Source organism: Salvelinus fontinalis, chromosome 9, assembly GCF_029448725.1.
Source record: "Salvelinus fontinalis isolate EN_2023a chromosome 9, ASM2944872v1, whole genome shotgun sequence".
Lineage (NCBI taxonomy): Eukaryota > Metazoa > Chordata > Actinopteri > Salmoniformes > Salmonidae > Salvelinus > Salvelinus fontinalis.
The window spans coordinates 40,803,938-40,830,724 of NC_074673.1; the positions used below are offsets into that span (position 1 = coordinate 40,803,938).

At 44.3% G+C, this 26,787-nt stretch overlaps 1 protein-coding gene across 2 annotated transcripts in view; it reads right to left on the reverse strand.

Moving 5' to 3' along the window:
- Positions 1-26,787, reverse strand: part of smpd3 (sphingomyelin phosphodiesterase 3) — a 65,176-nt gene that overhangs the window by 15,967 nt on the left and 22,422 nt on the right. Inside the window, exons 1-3 of one of the 2 annotated variants that reach the window (XM_055934416.1) lie at positions 15,412-15,593; positions 9,157-10,868; positions 274-349 (exon numbers count right to left, since the gene is read on the reverse strand). In XM_055934416.1, the coding sequence (XP_055790391.1) occupies positions 274-349; positions 9,157-10,527 (1,447 nt within the window). In that variant the 5' untranslated portion in view covers positions 10,528-10,868; positions 15,412-15,593. Of the gene's footprint in view, positions 1-273; positions 350-9,156; positions 10,869-15,411; positions 15,594-26,787 lie in introns of those variants that run through there. The other variant, XM_055934415.1, reaches the window with a different exon arrangement.

The window sequence follows — 26,787 nt, forward strand, 5'->3', positions numbered from 1 at the left end:
TGTGTATTGTTGTTGTATTGCTGTGTGCATATTATTGTGTTATTGTATCTGCAAATCTGTGTACCCGACCAATAAACTTTGATTTGATTTGACTCTCAAACCCTTTTTTATTCCCAAACATTTGTTCCATTTACCTCTGATATTCATATAAGACTTCAGCGCCAGCATAGACCTATTCAGACAGGAGAAGCTAGGATCCAATTATCAAAGAAGCTCAAAAATGTATTGGTGTGTGAGCATGTACTGTACTGTATACTGTAAACATAAAAATACCTTCAATGGCGTGTAGATGAGTGCAGGTGAGGTATCCCACAACTCTCTGCTCCTGATGGGAGGTTCCCACCTGCACCTGTAGAGAATAGGGAGAGAAAAATAGTAAGTTAAATATCTCTGATAACAAGCAGATTGGACAGTGAATTAGAAAATATTTAATACCACATCATATCATATATTAATGTAACCTGTACATCTACAGACCTACTTCTGTCTCGATGCTACCCACTCTGGGGTGGCAGGTAGCCTAGTGGTTAACGCGCTGGGCCAGTAACCGAAAGGTTGTTGGATCAAATCCCTGAGCTGACAATGTAAGAATATGTTGTTCTGCCCCTGAACAAGGCAGTTACCCCACTGTTCCTTAAGCCACTGTTCATAAATATGAATTTGTTCTTAACTGACATGCTTTTTTTTATTTCTTTTTTTACTTTCCCCCTTTCTGCTCCTCACTTTCTCTGTCATTGGCCCAATCCAAAAACAACCTCCCTCCCTCCCTCCCTCCCTCCCTCCCTCCCTCCCTCCCTCCCTCCCTCTCCAACACCCGTTACTCTGACATTGTCCCTGTTTGAAATCCCCTCAGTGGAGTCTGTTCGTCACTGTTTCGATTTATAGGCCCGAAATGGCCATAGAAACACTGATGATCCTGGAATGAATGGAGAGGCTTTTACTGCAGATTACACTGGGCCTGTGAGCCAGGGCCAAAAATGGTTATACTGAATGGATAGACTGGTGCTTTTGAGTGTCAGGGGCGGGTGGACTACACAGTTGGGTGGACTACACAGGGGCGGGTGGACTACACAGTTGGGTGCAGGTAATAGGGATGGACTACAGTATTCGATTGAGTGGGTTGTAAATGTGCAGTGTTTTGAAGTGTCACCTAGTGTCAGAAAAGATCTATCTAAAGACCTTTCAGGACTCGTTCAATAGATCTCCTCTGTCATCAGGGCGATTGCAGGTTTGATTAGATTTGATTACAGTGTGTTCAAGCTCTCTGTTCAGTCACTGTGCAGTCATCCAATCACTGGAACGCAGTCTTGGCTTGGTCTCACCGACAAGGACCTCATAGAAAACGCTTGGGACCACAGTAAAGCATTAGCCCAATTAGCTAGACTTTAAAGTGAAATGCAAGAGATCCGTTTTAGACAACAACATAATACATTCTGCGACATTTTTTCCTCCACAGAGATTTGGAGCCATCCTCTGTCCACTTGGCCTGACACATGCACTGTACATTCCCTGACCCAGTCTGTATAGCAGGTCCCTTTCCAACTCTCTTACCCTCTGTTCCTGTTCCCCATTCTCTTTCTCTCTCCTTTCACTTCTCTCTCTTTCTCTGCCTGTGTCCCTGTGTATAAATATTTTAGAGGCTTATCCATGCTTGGGTAGGTGTGTGCTCTAAAACTGACAACAGGCCTGAAGGGAATCATGGTCTTGTGTCTAGGACCGCTTGTGTGTGGGTGCATGTGCGGGTGTGTGCGTGCGTGTGCGGGTGTGTGGGTGCGTGTGCGGGTGTGTGGGTGCGTGTGCGGGTGTGTGGGTGCGGGTGTGGGGTGCGTGTGCGGGTGTGTGGGTGCGGGTGTGTGGGTGCGTGTGCGGGTGTGTGGGTGCGGGTGTGTGGGTGCGTGTGCGGGTGTGTGGGTGCGGGTGTGTGGGTGCGTGTGCGGGTGCGTGGGTGCGTGTGCGGGTGTGTGGGTGCGTGTGCGGGTGTGTGGGTGCGGGTGTGTGGGTGCGTGTGCGGGTGTGGGTGCGGGTGCGGGTGTGTGGGTGCGTGTGCGGGTGTGTGGGTGCGTGTGCGGGTGTGTGGGCGCTGTTTGTGTTTGTGCTTTACATAGGCTACATGTTAGAAAATAAATAAATGATAATGATGATTATGAAAATCTGAATTCCTTGCATCTTGAGTAAACTAGTAGCAGGGTAAAAGTTCAATGTGAACCCAAAGGACAAGATAAACTATACAGTTGAAGTCGTAAGTTTACATACACTTAGGTTGGAGTCATTAAAACTAGTTTTTCTTACTTTCTTTTATTTTAATTTTTAATTTTACCCCTTTTTTTCTTCCCAATTCCGTGGTATCCAATTGTTAGTAGTTACTATCTTGTCTCATCGCTACAACTCCCGTACGGGCTCGGGAGAGACGAAGGTCGAAAGCCATGCGTCCTCCGAAACACAACCCAACCAGCCGCACTGCTTCTTAACACAACGCGCCTCCAACCCGGAAGCCAGCCGCACCAATGTGTCGGGGGAAACACTGTGCACCTGGCGACCTTGGTTAGCGTGCACTGCGCCCGGCCCGCCACAGGAGTCGCTGGTGCGCGATAAGACAAGGATATCCCTACCGGCCAAACACTCCCTAACACTCCCTTAGCGTCGCCCCACGGACCTCCCGGTCGCGGCCGGCTGCGACAGAGCCTGGGCGCGAACCCAGAGTCTCTGTTGGCACAGCTAGCGCTGTAAAACTCGTTTTTCAACCACTCCACAAATTTCTTGTTAACAAACTATAGCTTTGGCAAGTCAGTTAGGACATCTACTTTGTGCATGACACAAGTCATTTTCCCAACAATTGTTTACAGACAGATTATTTAACTTATAACTCACTGTATCGCAATTCCAGTGGGTCAAAAGTTTACATGCGCTAAGTTGACTGTGCCTTTAAACAGCTTGGAAAATTCCAGAAAATAATGTCCTGGCTTTAGAAGCTTCTGAAAGGCTAATTGACATCATTTGAGTCAATTGGAGGTGTACCTGTGGATGTATTTCAAGGCCTACCTTCAAACTCAGTGCCTCTTTGCTTGACATCATGGGAAAATCAAAATAAATCAGCCAAGACCTCATAAAAACAATTGTAGAGCTCCACAAGTCTGGTTCATCCTTGGGAGCAATTTCCAAACGCCTGAAGGTACTACGTTCATCTGTACAAACAATAGTACGCAAGTATAAACACCATGGGACCACGCAACCGTTATACTGTTCAGGAAGGAGAAACGTTCTGTCTCCTAGAGATGAACATACTTTGGTGCAAAAAGTGCAAATCAATCCCAGAACAGCAGTAAAGGACCTTGTGAAGATGCTGGAGGAAACAGGTACAAAAGTATCTACATCCACAGTAAAACGAGTCCTATATCGACATAACCTCAAAGGCCATGGTGTGGTGATGTGGTGAAAGAAATAAAAGCTGAAATAAATCATTCTCTCCACTATTATTCTGACATTTCACATTATTAAAATAAAGTGGTGATCCTAACTGACCTAAGACAGGGGATTTTTACGAGGATTAAATGTCAGGAATTGTGAAAAACTGAGTTGAAATGTATTTGGCTAAGGTGTATGTACATTTCTGACTTCAACTATATATACAAAAGTATGTAGACAACCCTTCAAATGAGTGGATTCGGCTATGTCAGCCACACCCGTTGCTTACAGGTGTATAAAATCGAGCACACAGCCATGCAATCTCCATAGACAAACATGTCAGTAGAATTGGCTTACTGAAGAGCTCAGTGACTTTCAACGTGGCACCATCGTAGGATGCCACCTTTCCAACATGCCAGTTTGTCACATTTCTGCCCTGCTAGAGCTGCCCCGGGAAACTATAAGCGCTCTTATTGTGAAGTGGGAATGTCTAGGAACAGCAACGGCTCAGCCGCGAAGTGATAGGCCACACAAGCTCACAAGAACAGGAGCGTTGTGTGCTGAAGCGCGTGGCGTGTAAAAATCATCTGTCCTCGGTTGCAACACTCACTACAAGTTCCAAACTGCCTCTGGAAGCAACGTCAGCACAATAACTGTTTGTCGGGAGCTTCATAAATGGGTTTCAATGGCTGAGCAGACGCACACCAGCCTAAGATCACCATGCGCAATACCAAGTGTCGGCTGGAGTGGTGTAAAGCTCACCGCCATTGGACTCTGGAGCAGTGGAAATGCGTTCTCTGGAGTGATGAATCACGCTTCCCTATCTGGCAGTCCGACGGACTAATCTGGGTTTGGCGGATGCCAGGAGATCTCTACCTGCCCCAATGCATAGTGCTAACTGTAATGTTTGGTGGAGGAGGAATAATGGTCTGGGGCTGTTTTTCATGGTTCAGGCCCCTTAGTTCCAATAAAGGGGAATCTTAACGCTACAGTATACAATGACATTCGAGACAATTCTGTGTTTCTCACTTTGTGGCAACAGTTTGGGGAAGACCCTTTCCTGTTTCAGCATGACAATGCCCCTGTGCACAAAATGAGTTCCATACAGAAATGGTTTGTTGAGAACAGCGTGGAAGAACTTGAGTGGCCTGCTCAAAGCCCTGACCTCAACCCCATCGAACACCTTTGGGATGAATTGGAACGCCGACTGCGAGTCAGGCTTAATTGCTAAACATCAGTGCCTGACCTCACTAATGCTCTTGTGGCTGATTCGAAGAAGGTCCCCACAGCAAAGTTCCAACATCTAGTGGAAAGCATTCCCAGAAGAGCGGAGGCTGTTATAGCAGCAAAGGGAGGGACCAACTCCATATTGATGCCTGTGATTTTGGAATGAGATGTTCGACGAGCAGGTGTCCAGATACCTTTGGTCATGTAGTTTATGTGACCCACTTTAAATTCTCCTGCAACCAGACCTTTTTCTCTCTCAGCATGGAGGCTAGATAGAGGAGCCAAGACCTCTACTGTACCCCATTACTGTGTCCAATGCTTAAATAGACTTTCACATCGACACAGGCAGAGTAAAAGCAAGTCCCTTTATCCCCAGGAAGGAAGGTAATTTATATCAACAAATGGAGTCGACCTCAGCACTGAAAGGAGTTCTTGGTCATTAAAAGCAAAGGGAGAAGCTAAGGTTGATTTCTTTCATTGATTTCCATTCAATGTGTACTCTGAGTGGGCCTGTTTTAAGGTTCTCTCTGTAATGTATTCAAACTCCACACAAACAGGCACAAGCATGCACAAAGATGCACGCTCTCTCGCACGCATGCACACACACTCACTCACACACTCCTCCTTCAACCTTGCACTTTGTGGTTTTAAATAATAATAAGAGGGATAAATGTTGAGACCGAAAGGCTTTAATTACTGGGTTGCTCTTCAGGGAGACATTTTTAATTAATTGTGTATCTCTACACACCCACCACTCTCCCTCCCCCCCTAGCTGTATATATATATATATATATATATATATATATATATGTATATATATATATCTTAACGCTACAGTATATATATATATATATCTCCCAGTATCTCCCTCCCTCCCTCTCTCTCCCTCCCTCCCTTCCTCCCCCCTCCCTCCCTGTATTTCTCTCTCTCTCTCCCTCCCTGTATCTACCTTTGTATCTCCCTCTCTCCCTGTATCTCTTCCTCCCTTTCACCCTTCTTCCCTTTTCCTCCGGAGCTCATGTCTTTGTAATGTCTGAGTTTGTCACTTTGTATTGCAAATGAAATCTGCCACTTACACTTCATGTAGGTCTGCTAAGAACGTACATTGTTAGAGGAAAATTACCATGTGGTTTGATAATGTTTGTTTGGTCACAAGATTCCCAATCTTTCAGAGGAAGACCCCTTGGATACATCATTCTTTCTAAAGCCTACTAGTCTGTGGGGTCAAGCTGCACGAGGACCCTGAAGCTAAGGGTCAGTCCTACATGAGCTCTGGAGAGAGTGAGATGATGACCCAGAATGACCCTACGGAGGAGGGAGGCACATAGAGGCAAAGCCATAGGAGCTTGTTATGTGAATCAATAAGCAGCAGGGGGAGGTATCAAACATGGTTGGCAGAGTGGTGGAACTAAAAGGTGCATACAGAACTTAGCAGGCTTGTTGTCAGCCAGCATCTCCCAGACCCATCATCACCTTCAGGCTGAGAACTGCTGAGCTGCCCCAGCAGGACCTGGAGCCCAGCCAGAACCAGGGATGCATCACAAATGGCACCAAGGGAATAGGCTGCCATTTGGGACACAACCCCGGACACAGCCCCAGCCAGGCAGCCCCAGCTATACAACTACAGCCACACAGCCATAGCCCCAGCCCCAACCACACAGCCCTAGCCCCAACCCCAACCACACAGCCCTAGCCCCAGCCACACAGCCCTAGCCCCAGCCCCAACCACACAGCCCTAGCCCCAGCCACACAGCCCTAGCCCCAGCCCCAACCACACAGCCCTAGCCCCAGCCACACAGCCCTAGCCCCAACCCCAACCACACAGCCCTAGCCCCAGCCACACAGCCCTAGCCCCAACCCCAACCACACAGCCCTAGCCCCAGCCACACAGCCCTAGCCCCAGCCCCAACCACACAGCCTTAGCCCCAGCCACACGGCCCTAGCCCCAGCCACACAGCCCTAGCCCCAACCCCAACCACACAGCCCTAGCCCCAGCCACACAGCCCTAGCCCCAGCCCCAACCACACAGCCCTAGCCCCAGCCACACAGCCCTAGCCCCAACCACACAGCCCTAGCCCTAGCCCCAGCCACACAGCCCTAGCCCCAACCACACAGCCCTAGCCCCAACCACACAGCCCTAGCCCCAGCCACACAGCCCTAGCCCCAGCCCCAGCCATATAGCACCAACCTCGCAGGTTAGTGATCAATGAACCCAAACTCTGCTTTGCTCTGCCTGTCATCAGTCTCCCCAATGGAGCCTCGTCAGTTACCTGCAGCTCACGGCATGGCGCTGCCACGCCAGAAGCTCACTGGTGGAAATGGGTTAGACTAGCTAAATATGACTTAATTCATGTTCTGAAATAGCAGCGGTCTGTAGTTCTGGAGCAACTCGAATGCCCGAAAACAGCTATAACAGAAGATTATCCTTAAAAATATTAAATATTCTACAATTTGTTCCTGTTGCCCTGTGCTAATTCACATTTGAACCCCTTGTTTTGGACTTAATAAATACTGTCACAGTATAAATAGACAGCCCACAAAATTATAATCAAAGACATGCTGTAGGCTAGATGTGGGAATAGCAAGGTGGAATAATAGTGAAGACATCAAAACTATGAAATAACACATATGGAATCATGTAGTAACCAAAAAATACATATTTTATATTTGAGATTCTTCAAAGTAGCCACACATTGCCTTGATGACAGCTTTGCACACTTTTGGCATTCTCTAAACCAGCTTCACCGGGAATGTTTTTCCAACAGTCTTGAAGGAGTTCCCACATATGCTGAGTACTTGCTGGCTGCTTTTCCTTCACTCTGCAGGCCAACTCATCCCAAACCATCTCAATTGGGTTGAGGTCGGGGGATTATGGAGGCCAGGTCATCTGATGCAGCACTCCATCACTCTCCTTCTTGGTCAAATAGCAATTACACAGCCTGGAGGTGTGTTGGGTCATTGTCCTGTTGAAAAACAAATGATACTGTAGTCCCACTAAGCCCAAACCAGATGGCATGGCGTATCTCTGCAGAATGATGTGGTAGCCATGCTGGTTAAGTGCGCCTTGAATTCTCAATAAATCACCGAAAGTGTCACCAGCAAACCACCCCCACATCATCACCCCTCCTCCTCCACGCCTCACGGTGGGAACAACACATGCAGAGATCATCTGTTCACCTACTCTGCGTCTCACAAAGACATGGAGGTTGGAACCAAAAATCTCCAATTTGGACTCATCAGACCAAACGGCAGATTTCCACCGGTCTAATGTCCATTGCTCATGTTTCTTGGCCCAAGCAAGTCTCTTCTTCTTAGTGGTGTCCTTTCGCACTGGTTTCTTTGCAGCAATTCGACCATGAAGGCAATTATTCACGCAGTCTCCTCTGAACAGTTGATGTTGAGATGTGTCTGTTACTTGAACTCTGTGAAGCATTTATTTGGGTTGCAATTTCTGAGGCTGGTAACTCTAATATCCTCTGCAGCATAGGTAACTCTGGGTCTTCCTTTCCTGTGGTGGTCCTCGTGAGAGCCAGTTTCATCATAGGGCTTGATGGTTTTTGCGACTGCACTTGAAGAAACTTTCAAAGTTCTTGAAATGTTCCCGCATTGACTGGCCTTCATGTCTTAATGATGGACGGTCGTTTCTCTTTGCTCATTTGAACTGTTCTTGCCATAATATGGATTTGGTATTTTACCAAATAGGGCTATATTGTGTATACCACCCCTACCTTGTCACAACACAACTGATTGGCTCAAACGCATGAAGAAGGAAAAATATTCCACAAATGAACTTTTAACAAGGCACACCTGTTAATTGAAATGCAATCCAGGTGGCTACCCCATGGGGCTGGTTGAGAGAATGCCAAGAGTGTGCAAAGCTGTCATCAAGGCAAAGGGTGGCTACTTTGAAGAATCTCAAATATAAAATAGATTTAGATTTGTTTATTATTTTTTTGGTTACTACATGATTCCATATGTGTATTTCCTAGTTTTGATGTCTTCACTATTATTCTACAATGTAAAAAATAGTAAAAATAAAGAAAAACTCTTGAATGAGTTCAAACTTTTGATTGGTCCTGTATCTGCAACCCTCAAATTAAAAATAAGGTCTACAGTTATGTATTATTTAATTTGAGACTGAATAAAAAAAGGGCCTTTATTTTTTCCTGGTCTCTGCAAAAAATTGCAAGAGAGATTTTCAACTTTCAATTACCCCCAAGCCAAGGGAACAGGGAACTATGCCTAAATAATTCAACGTTGTTGTGTTCACAAAGTTTCTGCAACAGTAAGATTGAATATATCTGTCTAACAACAGTGGAAACACATCCAATCCCAAAAAGCAGCCAGATGTGAGGATGCAGCCTGGAGGAAATATAGCTCCTTTACCAATGTTCTGGTCCAATAAGAAGCAGTAACTTATTGTTAACACTCAAAGTGATACCCTAATTATGATCCTTCCTTCAGCCTTTTACACATTTACAGCACTTGCCAATGCTATCATTAGGAGAGAGAGAAAAAACACCTAACCTTGACAAAGAGAACTCCTTTGGCTGCTAGGGCATCTTCCCCTCGCCCGTTAGGGTAGCACTCATAGTGGGCGTCCAGGATGGGGTAGCGGCTGACCAGCATAACGCCACTGTTGAGGAACTTGAAGCGGGAGCAGCAGTCCTTCCAGGCGTAGCGGCCCACATCACTCAGGATGTAGGGGAAGTAGTGGTGCAGCTGCCGCCTCAGCCTGGACGTGGCCCGGTGGTCAAACACTTCCTGCAGACACAGGAAGTCCAGGTTGGCAGGGAAGAAGGCCGAGATCTCGTGGTCGATGCCGTCGTCGCCTTGGCGCCGCTTGCGGCCGCTGTGCTTCTTGAACATGGAGGTGCGGTGGGACAGGGTGTTGTTAGAAGGCACCCCCCCTGTCAGGCTCTCCGCGTCACCCTCGCCTTGGTGGTTTCCTGTCTCGGCCTCTGGGGGGTCTGGATCTGGTGCACTGATACTGATCTGGACCCCAGAGGCGTGCATGGAGCAGTCTGGGGAGTTCTGGGCCACTGTGGTGTGAACAGGGCAGTCAGAGCTGTTATGGGCACCAGCAGTGTGAAGCGGACACTCTGGTGTTTTCTCTCCACCAGCTACATGGACGGGACAATCTGAGGAGCTCTGGTCCCCTGTTGGGTGTATGGGGCAGTCGTCACCAGCGGTGGGTATGGGGCAGTCTGCACTGGCAGTGTGTATTGGGCAGTCTGCACTAGCATTGTGTACAGGGCACTCAGTGAGGGGTTCGGCCTCGGCTGTGTTGTCAGGCCGCTGGTCCAGTGAGGAGGTGCGTGGGAACCCTGTGACCAGGCTGCTGAAGGAGACGGCGCTGATGGAGGTGTTGGTGGGGGAGTCGATGTATATCTTGATCTGCGGCCGGCTGGCCCCGTTACGGATGCGCTTTCCCACCTCGCAGGCACGGCGCTGGGTCTCAGACAGGTTGTTGAAGCGTGCCAGGGAGTCTGGCAGTAGGCACACGTTGGCACTGCCGAAGCAGAAGCTGCGGCCTTGCGGCCTCCAGTCGGCCAGTGATGCCGCGCCCCCCTGCTCGGCCTGGTGCTTGTTCGGGCGGCGGTGGGTGTAGAGATAGGGATGGCGGGCCGCCTGCAGGGGAGCCCACAGCAGGAATCCCAGCAGAGCAAAGGGCAGCGAGGCCAAGAGGAGCAGCAGGTAGAGCGGAGTGGACACCAGCACATACAGCGTCACAAAGGAGCAGGGGTCCTGGGAGCGCCGGCGCTTTTCCAGAGAGGTGGCCACACAGGACGCTAGCAGGCGGTCCAGCAGCCAGTAGCAAGGGAAGATGAAGCCCCATGACAGGCTAGTGAGGCACTGCAGGAAGGCACTGGAGTAGGGAGAGGTGTGGAGGACCATCTCCTCTCTGGCTCACATAAAACACTCTCACACTAAAATCAATGGAAAACAAACTTGACTCAAATCTACCCTCCCCCCTGGGTGGAGAAATGAACACTACATGGTTCCCTTCGCTTTCACCAGCAGGCTCTGCAGTTATTTGCCTGATGACAGGAGGCTCCTTCACCCTCCCCCTCCCCTCACCACAGTGGCCCTCCAATGGAGGAATGAGGAACTAGAGTCTCTGGGTGGAGATCATCTTGATGACGTAGAACTAGCTGCTGTAGTCAGAAGGAACCCATGGACACCAGGAAGGCGGATCTATGAAGACGTGAATCTCAGTATCATCTCAGCTTCAGAACCTGCCGAGAGAAGAGGGAGGACAGAAAGATAGAGAGAGAGAGAGTCGAAGAGAGAGAGGGAGGACAGAAAGATAGAGGGAGAGAGAGTCGAAGAGAGAGAGGGAGAAAAAAGGGATGGGGCATCAGCTGTGCAATGACTTACTGTGATGGAAATGTGTGGTCAGTAAAATGGGCCTTGTTCATATCCATAATGTCCCCCAATGGTTAGAAATACTGCATTACATGTGATACACAGTTTCTGATAGTTTCTCCATGTGTTTAAACAGTCAAAATCAGACTTGTTTTTTGACATAACACAACAAAAACACCAAATGGTTTTAGTGCCAAAACAAGGTTAATAAATTGGCAGAATTCATAGCAAATAACACTGCTGTAAATGATGATCAGACACAGGACGCACTCAGTGGGGTATGCTTATATAAATATAGGGTTGAGTGGAAAGTGAAGAAATCCACACAATATAAATAAATCATGAATTGTTAATTCATGAATTGAAACACTGAAGGGCCACTGGCCTTAGCCTAACCCCAGAGCCACCAAACCATATTCAGCACAGCAACAGCAATATGACTCTGGACAGAGTGCCACCGTGACCCTGGGGCAAGACCGTGTCACAAACACTGTATAAATGACCATTATGTATGCTGCTCTGAATCGATCAGGATCATATGAAAATGTCATTGTTTCACGAAACAGAAAGAATAGTGCAGCTGCTGTCAATGAATTATGCAGTCCCTGTCAATGGACTATGCAGTCCCTGTCAATGGACTATGCAGTCCCTGTCAATGGACTATGCAGTCCCTGTCAATGGACTATGCAGTCCCTGTCAATGGACTATGCAGTCCCTGTCAATGGACTATGCAGTCCCTGTCAATGGACTATGCAGTCCCTGTCAATGGACTATGCAGTCCCTGTCAATGGACTTTTTAGGATAACAAAGTAGTTAGTGAGTCCTTTTAGGACTGATGCCAAAAAAACTTTCAATGGATCAGAAATATATTGATGCTACTAGCTCTCTTAATAAGATCACCTCATCATCCATCTCGTACATCAAAGCCTGTTACAAGATTATAGACCATCTCTGGTTACATAGTGTCTCCTCATGTGTAACGTCACTGTTTGTCACCACTATGATTAATGTCAAACTTTCTATCATGTTGTGGAACGTCACGCTCTATGAAATCAGGGACAGATAGTGCCCAGAGCAGGCCCTGTCTGTGTCTCAATCACACCCTATTCCCTATATAGTGCACTACTTTTGACCAGGGCCCTTATCTGTCCCTGATGACATACAGCACAACGTAGTGCACTATATAGGGAAAAGGGTGCCATTTGGGATGCAGCCCCTGTGTCTGTCTGTCTATCTGCTAAATGAGGAGCCCTGGGATGAGGCTGGCTGCACACTAACCGCATCTGTCTCTGGACCTCTGACCATGACTATGTTGAAGTGGAGTTCAGGCAGCACCCGGGGCTGTTTGTGACCTTCTCCTCTAGGCTGAAATGGCAGTGGGGTCAACTGTGAATAGGTTTTGCTCCGATGATAAGCCATTTCAATGTGAACTCTTCTTAGCTGTCTTGACACGCTCATTTCCTTTCCAATGTGAAACTGTCAGTGTTTGCTGGAATGAAGCGATAATAACGGGGATCTATTCTATCTTCACTATAGAGTATGTGCCACTTCATTTAACAAGATAATGATGTATATACAACAATATGAGCAATTTTTATCTGGAAGATACTGTATTTTTAAAACTGTACAGGTTTTGTTGGCTAGATAGATCATCTTGGTATCTTGATGTCCGGATGACAGCAAGATAGCGCTCAATGCTTCACCGTATGTATGGAATATAATGCACCATCACAACTGTAATTACTACTATTCATATTGAGGCCTCAGACTTGGCTTCCAAAAATCTCTTGTGTTGGCACTGATTCTTTTTATTGTGCTTTGGCTACTGTTTTGAATCAGCTAGCGTAATATATTTTGATCATATGCAATATTCTTAATGCATCTCACTGTTCAGGGTGACAGGTTAAAGCTGTGTCATGGTGATTAACACAGAGTACAACAACACTGGACCCTTTTATGAAATTAGACAAAGCAAATCTGCATGCACGAGCAGAAGCACCATGCACCTAATGTTTTGGAGCATGAGAGATGACAAAAGCAGAGGAGAGAAGAGAAAAGAGGAGGAGAAGAGAGAAAAGAGGACAAATAGAGATGAGAGAAAAGCAGAGGAGAGATAGAGATGGAGAGAAAGCAGAGGAGAGATAGAGATGGAGAGAAGAGCAGAGGAGAGATAGAGATGAGAGAAAAGCAGAGGAGAGATAGAGATGGAGAGAAGAGCAGAGGAGAGATAGAGATGGAGAGAAAGCAGAGGAGAGATAGAGATGGAGAGAAGAGCAGAGGAGAGATAGAGATGGAGAGAAAGCAGAGGAGAGATAGAGATGGAGAGAAAGCAGAGGAGAGATAGAGATGGAGAGAAGAGCAGAGGAGAGATAGAGATGGAGAGAAAGCAGAGGAGAGATAGAGATGGAGAGAAAGCAGAGGAGAGATAGAGATGGAGAGAAAGCAGAGGAGAGATAGAGATGGAGAGAAAGCAGAGGAGAGATAGAGATGGAGAGAAAGCAGAGGAGAGATAGAGATGGAGAGAAAAGCAGAGGAGAGATAGAGATGGAGAGAAGAGCAGAGGAGAGATAGAGATGGAGAGAAAGCAGAGGAGAGATAGAGATGGAGAGAAGAGCAGAGGAGAGATAGAGATGGAGAGAAAGCAGAGGAGAGATAGAGATGGAGAGAAGAGCAGAGGAGAGATAGAGATGGAGAGAAAGCAGAGGAGAGATAGAGATGGAGAGAAGAGCAGAGGAGAGATAGAGATGGAGAGAAGAGCAGAGGAGAGATAGAGATGGTGAGAAAGCAGAGGAGAGATAGAGATGGAGAGAAAGCAGAGGAGAGATAGAGATGGAGAGAAAGCAGAGGAGAGATAGAGATGGAGAGAAAGCAGAGGAGAGATAGAGATGGAGAGAAAGCAGAGGAGAGATAGAGATGGAGAGAAAGCAGAGGAGAGATAGAGATGGAGAGATATAATAAAGAGAAGAGCGGAGGAGAGAAGAAGTGAGGAGAGATGGAGAGGAAAGAAAGAGCAGGTGCAGAGCCGGTTCCTGTCCTCATCATCATTTATCTCCCTTTGCACCTCTGCATCGTAGGGGTGGGTGACAGACAAGCTTGAGTAGATTACATTTGAAATGTTATCCGTTACAGTTACTAGTTACCTGTCCAAAACTGTTATATGTAATGTAACTTTGGATCTGTAACGTAATCTGGTTACTTTGGATAAAGTGAGAGAAAAATTACCTATTTACCTGATTTATTTGATATTAATGGTTAACAATAAATATTTCACTTATAGTAAGACATTTCTGTCCTACTAGTGTCTGTGTTTGTATGGTTTCCACTCTAGTTCCATGCAGCTAATCTGGGCGTATGGTCACTAGAGATGGCTTGAGCTGACAAATGAGTTAAAGACTGCATTACATAGACAAGAATGTGTTTTACTAGGGATAGCTTAGGAGTAGAACAATCCCTCATTGTCTCAAAATCATCCTTGCATCTGGGAAACTAAACCAGGGTGGGGTTAAGACAACAACCCCGTGCAGAAAACGACCAGATAAACCCAGGGTGGTTTATGATGCCCCAATCTGCATGGGATGGGTGGAGCCAACCATGACTAAGCATTTGTAGTGTCAGCTATATATAGTACTCTGCATTTGTGTAAAGGTTAGGTTATTCGGTCCAACATTCAAGGGTGGGGGATTGACCAGCCTCATTTTAGCAATAATTAATCGATATTGAACAAAGATGATTGTTTGAAGAAATGACAAAGTCTCTCACTTGATTAGAATATTCCACCACAATTACTTTCCCCTTAAGAGGCATTAGAAGAAGACAAAAAGTATCCATCAAATGCACATAGAGGTGTCATAATGTGTTGTTTTTCTCTCAAACATCCTTTTCTGAATTTCAAAGTAATCCAAGAAGTAACCATCTAGTTTTTCAAAAGTATCTGTAACCTGATTAACAACATTTTTGCTGGTAACGTAACCGATTAGTTACAGTTTTGTTGTAATCAGATTACATGTAACTGATTGCATGTAATACGTTATTCCCCAACCCTGGTGACGGATGGCAGGATCAATAGGGGGAAATGGAGATTGTTTTTGTTTTATCAAACAGTCACCCTATGTCTTATCCAGACTCAACTAACCATACTTCTCCACAGTGAGGATAGAGAACATATCACTGGGTGGTGTATGAGCCAACACATCATTTCTGTCTCTCTCTGTCTCTAACCCACACATAAAAAGGACACACAGACATGCATACCACAGTGCCACATTGCAAAAACAGTATGAATAGTATCCTATCTACTTTCAGTTTCATTGACATATTTGCACATACGCACACATAAAACATTCATACACAAACACCAGTTCTCTCAGAGACACAGATGCACAGTGACAAAACCAAACACAGAAGAACACTTACAGAGAGGCTGTTTGCTGTCAGAAACAATCTGCTATTTTGTTGCAGTGTTTGCTCTGCTGGGTCCACTCCTGCTGAAGACAGGCCAGTGCATCACTGTAGCCCACCCCTGGTGGTGCTAGATGGCAGAATGCTGAACCTACAGTATGACCAGGCCTGAATGTAACGATCTCTGCCTGAACACACTACTTGTGCTCGGGCAGAACATAAAAAGTGAAATAATGCTGTAGTCAGGGTTTGAGCACAGGAAGAGATAGAAATCTCGACAGCTTCTAATGCTTCTGCAGTCTGTAGCCACACAAGACCACACGCCCACACATACCCGCGCACACACACACACACACACACACACACACACACACACACACACTCACACACACACATACACTCACACACACACATACAAACACACACAGTCTTGCATTTCTAACCAATTTAGGACTCCTCACATTTACATACCTTTTTAGGACCCTGCTTTCCAGACATCATAGAAGTACAGAAATTACACTCATGAGCTAGAAAAAAAATCTAATATGAGGAAATCACCGAAAGTTGCTGACTTCTTGAAAAAAGTCCACTTGTAATTTTACTACCTACTGGAGACCGCACATTGCAAATCAAATCAAATCAAATTGGTCAAATACACATGGTTAGCAGACATTAATTTTTTCCTTTATTTAACTAGGCAAGTCAGTTAAGAACAAATTCTTATTTTCAATGACGGCCTAGGAACAGTGGGTTAACTGCCTGTTCAGGGGCAGAACGACAGATTTGTACCTTGTCAGCTCGGGGATTTGAACTTGCAACCTTTTGGTAACTAGTCCAACGCTCTAACCACTAGGCTACCCTGCCGCCCCATGCGAGTGTAGCGAATTGCTTGTGCTCCTAGTTCCAACCGTGAAGTAATATCTAACAAGTAATGTAACAATTTCACAACAACTACCTTTTACACACAAGTGTAAAGGAATGAATACGAATTTGTGCATATAAATATATGAATGAGCGATGGCCGAACGGCATAGGCAAGATGCAGTAGATGGTATAGAGTACAGTATATACATATGAGATGAGTAATGTAGGGTATATAAACATTATTAAAGTGGCATTGTTTAAGTGACTAGTGATTCATTTATTACATCGATATTAGATGCATTCATTCTATTTTATGACTGAAAATATTGCATGTAGAATGCCACAATGATGCAACACGGATGGCAACTCAACGGCTGTAGTGTAGTTCTACTGTAGTGTAGTTCTTCTGTAGTGTAGTTCTTCTGTAAAGTATTTAAACTGGAACAACCATTTCAGTAATGGAGTCATTATATCCAAGTAACAGATTAATAGTTTAGAAAAATGTATTTTATTTTTCTGTAACATTCAAAGTCAGCAGGCTTTGTATTCTTGAGACCTTAGTCACTCCAAAAGTGAACCACCCACCTGGGAAAACTTCCCCCAAACAGAGTGAGATGGAGGACATTCATCAACTGCCTATGAGCTTAAGTCAAGTAAGTCCCATTAAATCCTCAGATGTACACCAAGATAGAAGCTTATTTACACTTATTTTCTCTGATCTGCAACTATTCTGTTGTGTACATAGAACTTTACTGCTCTCCTGTCCCTGTTTACTAGCGCTTGGCCAGAAGCAGCAATGCATTTCTCACAGTCTTGTTTTCCAGGCGTTTTTCCCATTCGGATAAAATTCATCAAGGAATCTTCAACTGCATCCACCTCTATTGTCGACCAAAACCTTTTTGTTCCTTTGGCACCTTTGGAAAGAGATGACATTATGAATGACTACATTAAATAAAGGTTGAGTACAATACAGTATGTGTTCATCTCTGTATTAACTCTACCAGGTTGCAGCTGTATCTGCAGAGAGTGTTGAGGTTAAACTAACAATTCCAACTAAATAACTACATAGATAAGGATGTGAGAGAAGAATGTGCAATGCTGACATCAAGGCAGAGTCAATCTGTATGGAATCTAAGCCCATCAAAAGGTTTGCAATGTAATCCTTCTAATAAAAGCAATACTTATTAAATTAAGTTCCCTCACCCAGGAAAAACAATGTAAAGTGTGGTAATCCTTCTGACACACTAGTTCAGATCTAACGTCTTGACTTGTGTCCAATCCAAACTGAACCGTTCTGTGCTGGCATGGTTGGAAATACACTAACTGATGAAAACAGGATTGATCTGGACTAGCACAGTACCAGGTCGCAATTGTAAATGAGAACGTGTTCTCAATTTGCCTACCTGGTTAAATAAAGGTGAAATAAAAATAAAATAAATAAATAAAAGCTGACACTACAGAGTCAAAACGCACTGACTGAAGGCAGCAGGAAACATGCTTACTGTGTGAGCCTCTCCTTTGTCCCAGCTTTCCCTTGGTCATTGGCTGTTTGGCCTGAATAGCTGACATCTCTCCTGGAAAACATCAGTGGAAAACATGTCGAAAAGGACATTGTAATTAAGAATAGGTCCATGTAAGGTGTTGGCATACCGGTCAGATTTTCTTCATAGGATTCTTCAGACGACTCCTCTCTCTCAGAGTCATTCTCTGATGAACAATCAGTGGCCGCTGCATCCATTTATTCAAACATAACATTTTGTAAAAGACAATAAAAACAAAATCAAATTGCAGCAAGTTAAATCAATGCACAACCAATTAGAGTCAGCATTATTCCCAGAGTGAAAATGCACTGACTGAAGATAGCAGGAAACATGTTTACCGTGTGAACGTCTCTTGTTCCAGCTTTCCCTTGGTCATTGGCTATTTGGCCCGAATCGCTGACATCTCTCCTGGAAAACATCAGTGGAAATCATGTCAGTTTCACCCAATCCAACCTATCAACCAATCCATAAGCGATAACTGTTGGAAAAACTCAAAATGCAGGTTTATAACAGCTGTGCCATTCAAGCCTATTGAATATGGTATGAGAGGGACGGCTACAGCCACCAAAACCCTACAGATACAGCCATGTATTGAGAGGGGAAAGCACAATACCATGCTGAAATGAAGGCAGACTCCATCCTAACCTTTTTCACACCACTGTACAATCCAAACTGAACCGTTCTGTGCTGGCATGGTTGGAAATACACTAACTGATGAAGACAGAACAGATCTGGACCAGCACAGTACGGCCAGAATACTTATGGCACCGACAGAGATGGTCGCCTCGCATCGCGTTCTTAGGAAACTATGCAGTATTTTGTTTTTTAATGTGTTATTTCTTACATTGATACCCCAGGAAATCTTAAGTTTTATTACATACAGCCGGGAAGAACTACTGGATATAAGAGCAACGTCAACTACCAACATTAAGTCCAGGAATATGACTTTCCCAAAGCGGATGCTCTGTTTCGACTACCACCCAGGGCAATGCATCAGATCCCTGTAGGTGACCCAAAACAACGGCGCCACAGATGGCAGATGGCGCGGTCTTCTGGTCAGGCTCTGTAGACGGGCACATCGCCCACATCTCACGAGTATACTACTCGCCAATGTCCAATCTCTTGACATCAAGGTAGACGAAATTCGAGCAAGGGTTGCCTTCCAGAGAGACATCAGAGATAGTAACATTCTCTATTTCACGGAAACATGGCTCACTTGGGATACGTTATCAGAGTACGTAGAGTCACCCGGTTTCTTCACAAATCTCAGAAACAAACATCTCTCTGGTAAGAAGAAGGGCGGGGGTGTATGCCTTATGATTAACAATTCGGGGTGTGATCATAACAACATACAGGAAACTCAAGTCCTTTTACTCACCTGACCTAGAAATCCTCACAAATGCCGGCCGCATTATCTACCTAGAGAAATCTCTTCGATTATAATCACAGCCGTGTATATCCCCCCCAAGAAGATACCTCAACGGCCCTGAAAGAACTTCATTGGACTCTATGTAAAATGGAAACCACATATCCTGAGGCTGCTTTTATTGTAGATGGGGATTTTAGCGAGGCTAATCTGAAAACAAGCTCCCTAAATTTTATCAGCATATGGAATGCGTGACCCGGGCAGGCATGATTCTGGTTCATTGCTACTCTAACTTCTGCGACGTATACAAAGCCCTCCCTCGCCCTCCTTTCGCAAATCTGACCACGACTCCATTTTGTTGCTCCCAGCCTATAGACAGAAACTAAAACAGGAAACGCCTGTGCTCAGGTCTGTTCAACGCTGGTCCGACCAATCTGATTCCACGTTTCAAGATTGCTTCGGTCACGTGGACTGGGATCGAGTTTATTTGAAAGTGCATCAGTGATGTTGTACCCACGGTGACTATTAAAACCTTCCCCAACCAGAAACCGTGGATTGATGGCAGCATTCGCGCAAAACTTGAAAGGGCGAACCACTGCTTTTAATCATGGCAAGGCGACCGGAAACATGACCGAACACAAACAATGTAGCTATTCCCTAGGCAAGGCAATCAAACAAGCTAAGCGTCAGTATAGAGACAAAGTAGAATCGCAATTCAACGGCTCAGACACAAGACGTATGTGGCAGGGTCTACAGTCAATCACGGATTACAAAAAGAAAACCAGCCCCGTTGCGGACACCGATGTCTTGCTCCCAGACAAACTAAACAACTTCTTTGCTTGCTTTGAGGACAATACAGTACCACTGACATGGCCCGCTACCAAAACATGCGGGCTCTCCTTCACTGCAGCCAACGTGAGTAAAACATTTAAACGTGTTAACACTCACAAGGCTGCTGGCCCAGACGGCATTCCTAGCCGCGCCCTCAGAGCATGCGCAGACCAGCTGGCTGGTGTGTTTACAGACATATTCAATCAATCCTTATCCCAGCCTGCTGTGCCCACATGCTTCAAGAAGGACACCATTGTTCATGTTCCCAAGAAAGCTAAGGTAACTGAGCTAAATGACTAGCACCCAGTAGCACTCACCTCCGTCATCATGAAGTGCTTTGAGAGACTAGTCAAGGATCATATCACCTCCACCCTACCTGACACCTAGACCCACTCGAATTTGCTTACCGCACCAATAGGTCCACAGACAACGCAATCGCAATCACACTGCCCTAACCCATCTGGACAAGAGGAATACCTATGTAAGAATGTTGTTCATCGATTACAGCTCAGCATTTAACACCATAGTACCCTCCAAACTCGTCATTAAGCTCGAGACCCACCGCCCTGTGCAACTGGGACCTCGACTTCCTGACGGGCCGCCCCCAGGTGGTGAGGGTAGGTAAAAACATCTCCACCCCGCTGATCCTCAACACTGGGGCCGTTCTCAGCTCTCTCCTGTACTCCCTGTTCACCCACGACTGCGTGGCCATGCACTCCTCCAACTCAATCGTCAAGTTTGCAGACGACACTACAGTGGTAGGCTTGATTACCAACAACAACGAGACGGCCTACAGGGAGGAGGTGACGGCCCTCGGAGTGTGGTGTCAGGAAAATAACCTCACACTCAACATCAACAAAACAACCTCAGGAGGCTGAAGAAATTTGGCTTGTTACCAAAAACACTCACAAACTTTTACAGATGCACAATCGAGAGCATCTTGTCGGGCTGTATCACCGCATGGTACGGCAACTGTTCCGCCCACACCGTAAGGCACTCCTGAGGGTAGTGAGGTCTGCACAACGCATCACCGGGGGCAAACTACCTGCCCTCATGGACAACTACACCACCCGATGTCACAGAAAGGCCAAAAAGACCATCAAGGACAACAACCACCCGAGCCACTGCCTGTTCACCCCACTATCATCCAGAAGGCGAGGTCAGTACAGGTGCATCAAAGCTGGGACTGAAAAACAGCTTCTATCTCAAGGCCATCAGACTTGCACTGACTGAAGGCAGCAGGAAACATGCTTACCGTGTGAGTCTCTCTTTTGCCCCAATCCCTTGGTCATTGGCTTTTTGGCCTGAATAGCTGACATCTCTCCTGGAAAACATCAGTGGAAAACATGTCATTTTCAAACAGGACATTGTAATTAAGAATAGGTCCATTAGTATGTAAAGTGTAGACATACCTGTCAGATTTTCTTCATAAAAATTGCCCTTCTCTGATGATCCTGGGACATAACCATCTACACTGTTGCCAATGCTGGTTATTGAGTCATCAGTCTTGTATCCAAGCATAGCTTTGGTCAACTGTATTGAAGAAAAAAATTATATTGGATAACTAGACAGATGACAAAGTATTTGGACACCGGCACATTTTGATTAGTTACGACTGTGCTCCTCTACTTGTTTATGTCATAATACTATGAATATGGGATGAAAGTGCAGACTTGCCCATCTTTGATTTACAAAGCTGATTCACAAGAACTTACATACTGTAAGCTGGTGTTGAATGACACTTTAACTTACGTATATACTGTCTGTTCTGATCAACGGTGGTGCATCATCCAACACATTGACTATCGACCCAGAAGTACTGTCCGCCTCAGAGGTACTGGCAGCCTCGGTGTCTGACATCTAAGGATACAATAAAATGATAGTCATGTGCAAATTAGGCAATAGGATATGATAACGATTCAACCATCCCCAGTATCCTCATTCTAAACAACTGACAAACCTGCGCTTCGGGATTTATCTTTTCTTTTCCTTTTCAAATCTGGTTGAAGTTGAACTATGCTTCTTTAGATTTTACATGCGCCTTCTTAGCCTCTGCAGTGCCTTTGTAAAGGAAGACAAAAAGAATAGTTGAGACTTAATAGAATGACAAGATTGCTCGGCACACAACAGGGGATGGGCTGGGGGACACCAATGACTGTTATCATTGACTAAGAGGTCCAACAAACATCTATTACCATTTCTGTTTTTTAAAACTACTTTCAAGGTAAAAAAGCAAGTATAAGCATAAAATAAGCACATTATGCAAGTTCCTGCATGCAACTAAAGCTGAATGTGCTTTTATGGATGGACTAAAAGAGAATCAGTATGAGTGGTTTGGCTAAAGCAAGGCAAGCGTACTCTAAATACTAGGCAAATCAGAAAACATACCGCATTGGTTACTTTGTAGGTTCCTGGACTCTTATCTTCCATTATGTTTTCGATCTTAAAAAATGTGTGTAAGAAATAGGGATTTGGTTAAAGAATCTGCCAATATATGTATGTATTGTATGTATGTATTTTTCAAGACAGTGAATTGTCACAGTCCTACCAAAATTGACACTTTCCACAACCCTTATTCTTGTTGTGGTGTTTCACTCTTTTATGTGCAAAAAAAAGAAGAACGAGGAACCGCACCACGCCCCTCCCCCCACCCAAAATAATGTCCATGGTTTTCAATAAAAAAAATCTGGTCACTTATTTCTTAATTAGTTTAACATATTTCTTATTTTCATCTGAATTATTTCAATGTAAAAAACGGTATTTGGGTAAGAAAGTGCTATAAAAAACGGGCGCAACTTCAATACATGAATTTAATGAGGGGGTTTAAATATTTTAACACACATACAGGCTTATAACTTGACAAAAATGATGAAAAGGAACTGGCTTTTCTTGCTAGCTTGTTACACTATAGCAATATTATCTTCCAATACATGCAACATTGTTAACCACAATCATGTATTCTGAATCAAAGACACGTTTACCAATTATGCTAAACTTATTAGCTAGCTTGCAACCATAGCTACCTTTTTTTTTTTTTAACTAGCATGGGTAGCATGCTAACCGTTAGCAAGCCACAAATACCTATAAGGTAGAAACATGCAAAGTAACAATTGCACATTAATGAATTGTTTGGATAAACCTGCCAATTTCAATCTGTCATGACGCAGTATATCTGACACAATGCGGCTTTCAGACATCATCAATGCATGTTGGATTCCACCGAAAGACATACATGACTGACATTAATTCACTAAAAATAAAGACAACGAGAACATGCATTGCTTGTCAATACACCAAATACAATTTTAGCTAAAATATTGGTTAACAGTTTAGTTAATAGCTTACCTTCTTGCATGAATGCAAACATCTGCAACCATCCTCCTCTTCCTTAAAACACGTGCTGCACAGCTACTTCAGTGGTGATCACGCTCAGGCAGGGACAGGCTTGCCAGGTCAACTTCAAATTTCTAGGAGTCTGCGCAAACCAGACTTCAAAACCCACCTTCACTAGCACAATTTTAGCAGAATACAGGGAAAATAATGATTTTAAAAAAATGCCATGTTGGTAACGTTGCAATATAGAAGTAGTATAACAACTTCCACCTAGCGACCAAAATCTTTCACCTGCCGCAAAGTTTTAAAAGTACATCAATAAACCACAAAATAGTGTACATGGCAACCTTGGGCAGAGATTTATGCTGCAACATGGGGGAGGGGGAACTCTGTATCTTTTATTATTATTATATTTTTATTAACAACAAATCAATACAGGAAGTACATTTGGGAACACAAGTATATATAAATAATATACAAAGGTCAGGGGGAGGGGGGGGGGACTGTTGACCTATAAAACCTTTGATAGTTTGGTACTTTTGTGCACTTTGCAGTGGGGGAGGGGCAGGGTCTCAAGCGGAAATTATGGCCAGTAGATATGCATAACAATGATTCCATCAGCCCAGATTTCTGAATATGTCTGCAATGTTATTACTGTTAGCCACATTTCCTTAGACAATTTGGGTTTGTAGCTTACACAATCAGTATCAGTGAGGTGTTAAGTGCAGCTACTTGAATGGTCTGTACATGAGAGATGGAGTGGTGGATATGTACATTTTTAACTGGGGAGACTTGCTGACACAAAAGTAGCTTATGGCAGGTTAATATTCGATCTAGCAACCTAACCCATCAGCAATCAGATTAATTACCTGCCCACAGACCACTCAAACAGCCTACTGATATTAACAGCCATCTCTCACTATAGGCACTCAGCTACTCCCACAATCTCTCTTTCTCTCTTATAACAGGCCTTTTTTTAATCATATTTGCATTTATCTTCCACTAGATCCCTGGTTTCACAATGTGGAATAAAATGTCATGATAATACGTGATTTCAGGTTTGTACTGCTGTGAAGACGTAGGCCTTTACATCAGCATTGATCTCTTTGCAAAAAGCCTCAAGAAAACTCATAATAACATTGGGTAGCTGATGGGTAGCTGATGTTCATATCTTAAAGGACAAGTCCCTATAAGCCTTTGTCAGGAATCAGGACTGGGTTAATAAAGCCAATGCAACTGCATGTTTTAGGCTATCAAATGTTAGGCCTAGTTATAAAATGACATTATAGGCCAACATTGTACACTATAGGCCTATTTCTTTTCCGGGTAGGAGAAGGTCTATTGCAGACTTGCCTAGCGCGCAAAATGGCCGAAACATGGCCTGGTCATGGATGAAAAGCACATTTTAAAACTGGGGTAGAACTGAGGGAACATAAGGCAGACCCCAGGATTTCAGCTTCCTGTGTTAGCTGTTGTAATCCTCTTGCTGCGTATATTTGTTGAAAGCTTCACCCCAACAGAGAGTTATGGGGAGGGAGGTATAATCAAAATGTCTGCTTAATGTTTTTGAGGGAGCAGCAGAAAAGTGTACCCAACCTGGGGTACAACTTGCTAGAATTGGTAGTTGAAGCAGTAGTAGTAGCCATGTAATGGCAGCAGTGTTGTAGTTGAGTCACAAAAGCATAAGTCCGAGTCAATTCACAAGACCCTATGGCTACTCTGAGTTGAGTCAAAGTCACCAATGTTGGAGTCAGGAGTCGAGTCACAAGTCCCTATGGCTGAAATCAGAGTCCCACTGTTTGGTCCAAGAGTTCAAGTCTAAGACAATGGGTCCATATTAACTTAATATTAAGTTATTAACCCAGTCAGATAGTGTCAGGAGGAATTTGATCAATCATTTTTCATATCCCCTTTCTTTCTGTGCCAACAAATGTTTATATGCTACAGGTCAACCAGATTGTCAGCTAGCTAATTAGGTAACATGTTGAACATGGTGTGGCTGCACAGCTTCTTCATATTTGATGTAGTCTAAATAGAAACTGAAAGACACAGACAGACAGATACACCTCTATAAACTATACTGAAGTCAGATATTAGTGGCTAATGTGCACATTCTGTGGAGGTCAACTAGATCTGTTAAAAGGTCTACAGCAACAACACATTTTATGTTTGTGTTAGAGAGCACATAACATGCCTATCTGAATTTAACTTAATCATTTGAAATCCCATATTTCAATGTTAAGCTTTGATTTGTAACATATTAACTGTTTTTCAGTGCATAGTAGTCTACAAGAGTCTGTAGAACAGGTTCATATTAGTGGTACAGTTGAGTGAGAATTCCAGCCAGCAGTTGAAATTTTGATACATTGTATGACACGCCCTACACTACAGCCAATCATTGAGCAGCCTCCCACCCCCTTCTCTGCTCCCATCCCCCTCTCCTTTACCAGGTCAAATGCTGTATATTAAGGCCACATATAAGTATTAATGAACAAACAGCTATAGACAGTACTGAAGTCAGATATTAATGGCTAATGTTAACATTCTGTGGTCAACTGCTCCTAGATCTGTTAAAAGGTCTACAGCAACAACACATTTTATGTTTGTGTTAGAGAGCACATAACATGCCTATCTGAATTTAACTTAATCATTTGAAATCACAAATTTCAATGTTAAGCTTTGATTTGTAACATATTAACTGTTTTTCAGTGCATAGTAGTCTACAAGAGTCTGTAGAACAGGTTCATATTAGTGGTACAGTTGAGTGAGAATTCCAGCCAGCAGTTGAAATCCCCCCCTCCCACAACCACAAAGTCATATACACTGCTCAAAAAAATAAAGGGAACACTAAAATAACACATCCTAGATCTGAATGAATGAAATATTCTTATTAAATACTTTTTTCTTTACATAGTTGAATGTGCTGACAACAAAATCACACAAAAATGGTCAATGGAAATCAAATTTATCAACCCATGGAGGTCTGGATTTGGAGTCACACTCAAAATTAAAGTGGAAAACCACAATACAGGCTGATCCAACTTTGATGTAATGTCCTTAAAACAAGTCAAAATGAGGCTCAGTAGTGTGTGTGGCCTCCACGTGCCTGTATGACCTCCCTACAACGCCTGGGCATGCTCCTGATGAGGTGGCGGATGGTCTCCTGAGGGATCTCCACCCAGACCTCAAATCAAATCAAATCAAATCAAATCAAATCAAATTTATTAGTCACATACACATGGTTAGCAGATGTTAATGCGAGTGTAGCGAAATGCTTGTGCTTCTGGTTCCGACAATGCAGTAATAACAACAAGTAATCTAACCTAACAATTCCGCAACTACTAATATGTACATAAAGATATATGAATGAGTGATGGTACAGACGGCATAGGCAAGGTGCAGTAGATACCTGCAGGTATATACCTATGAGATGAGTACTGTAGGGTATGTAAACAT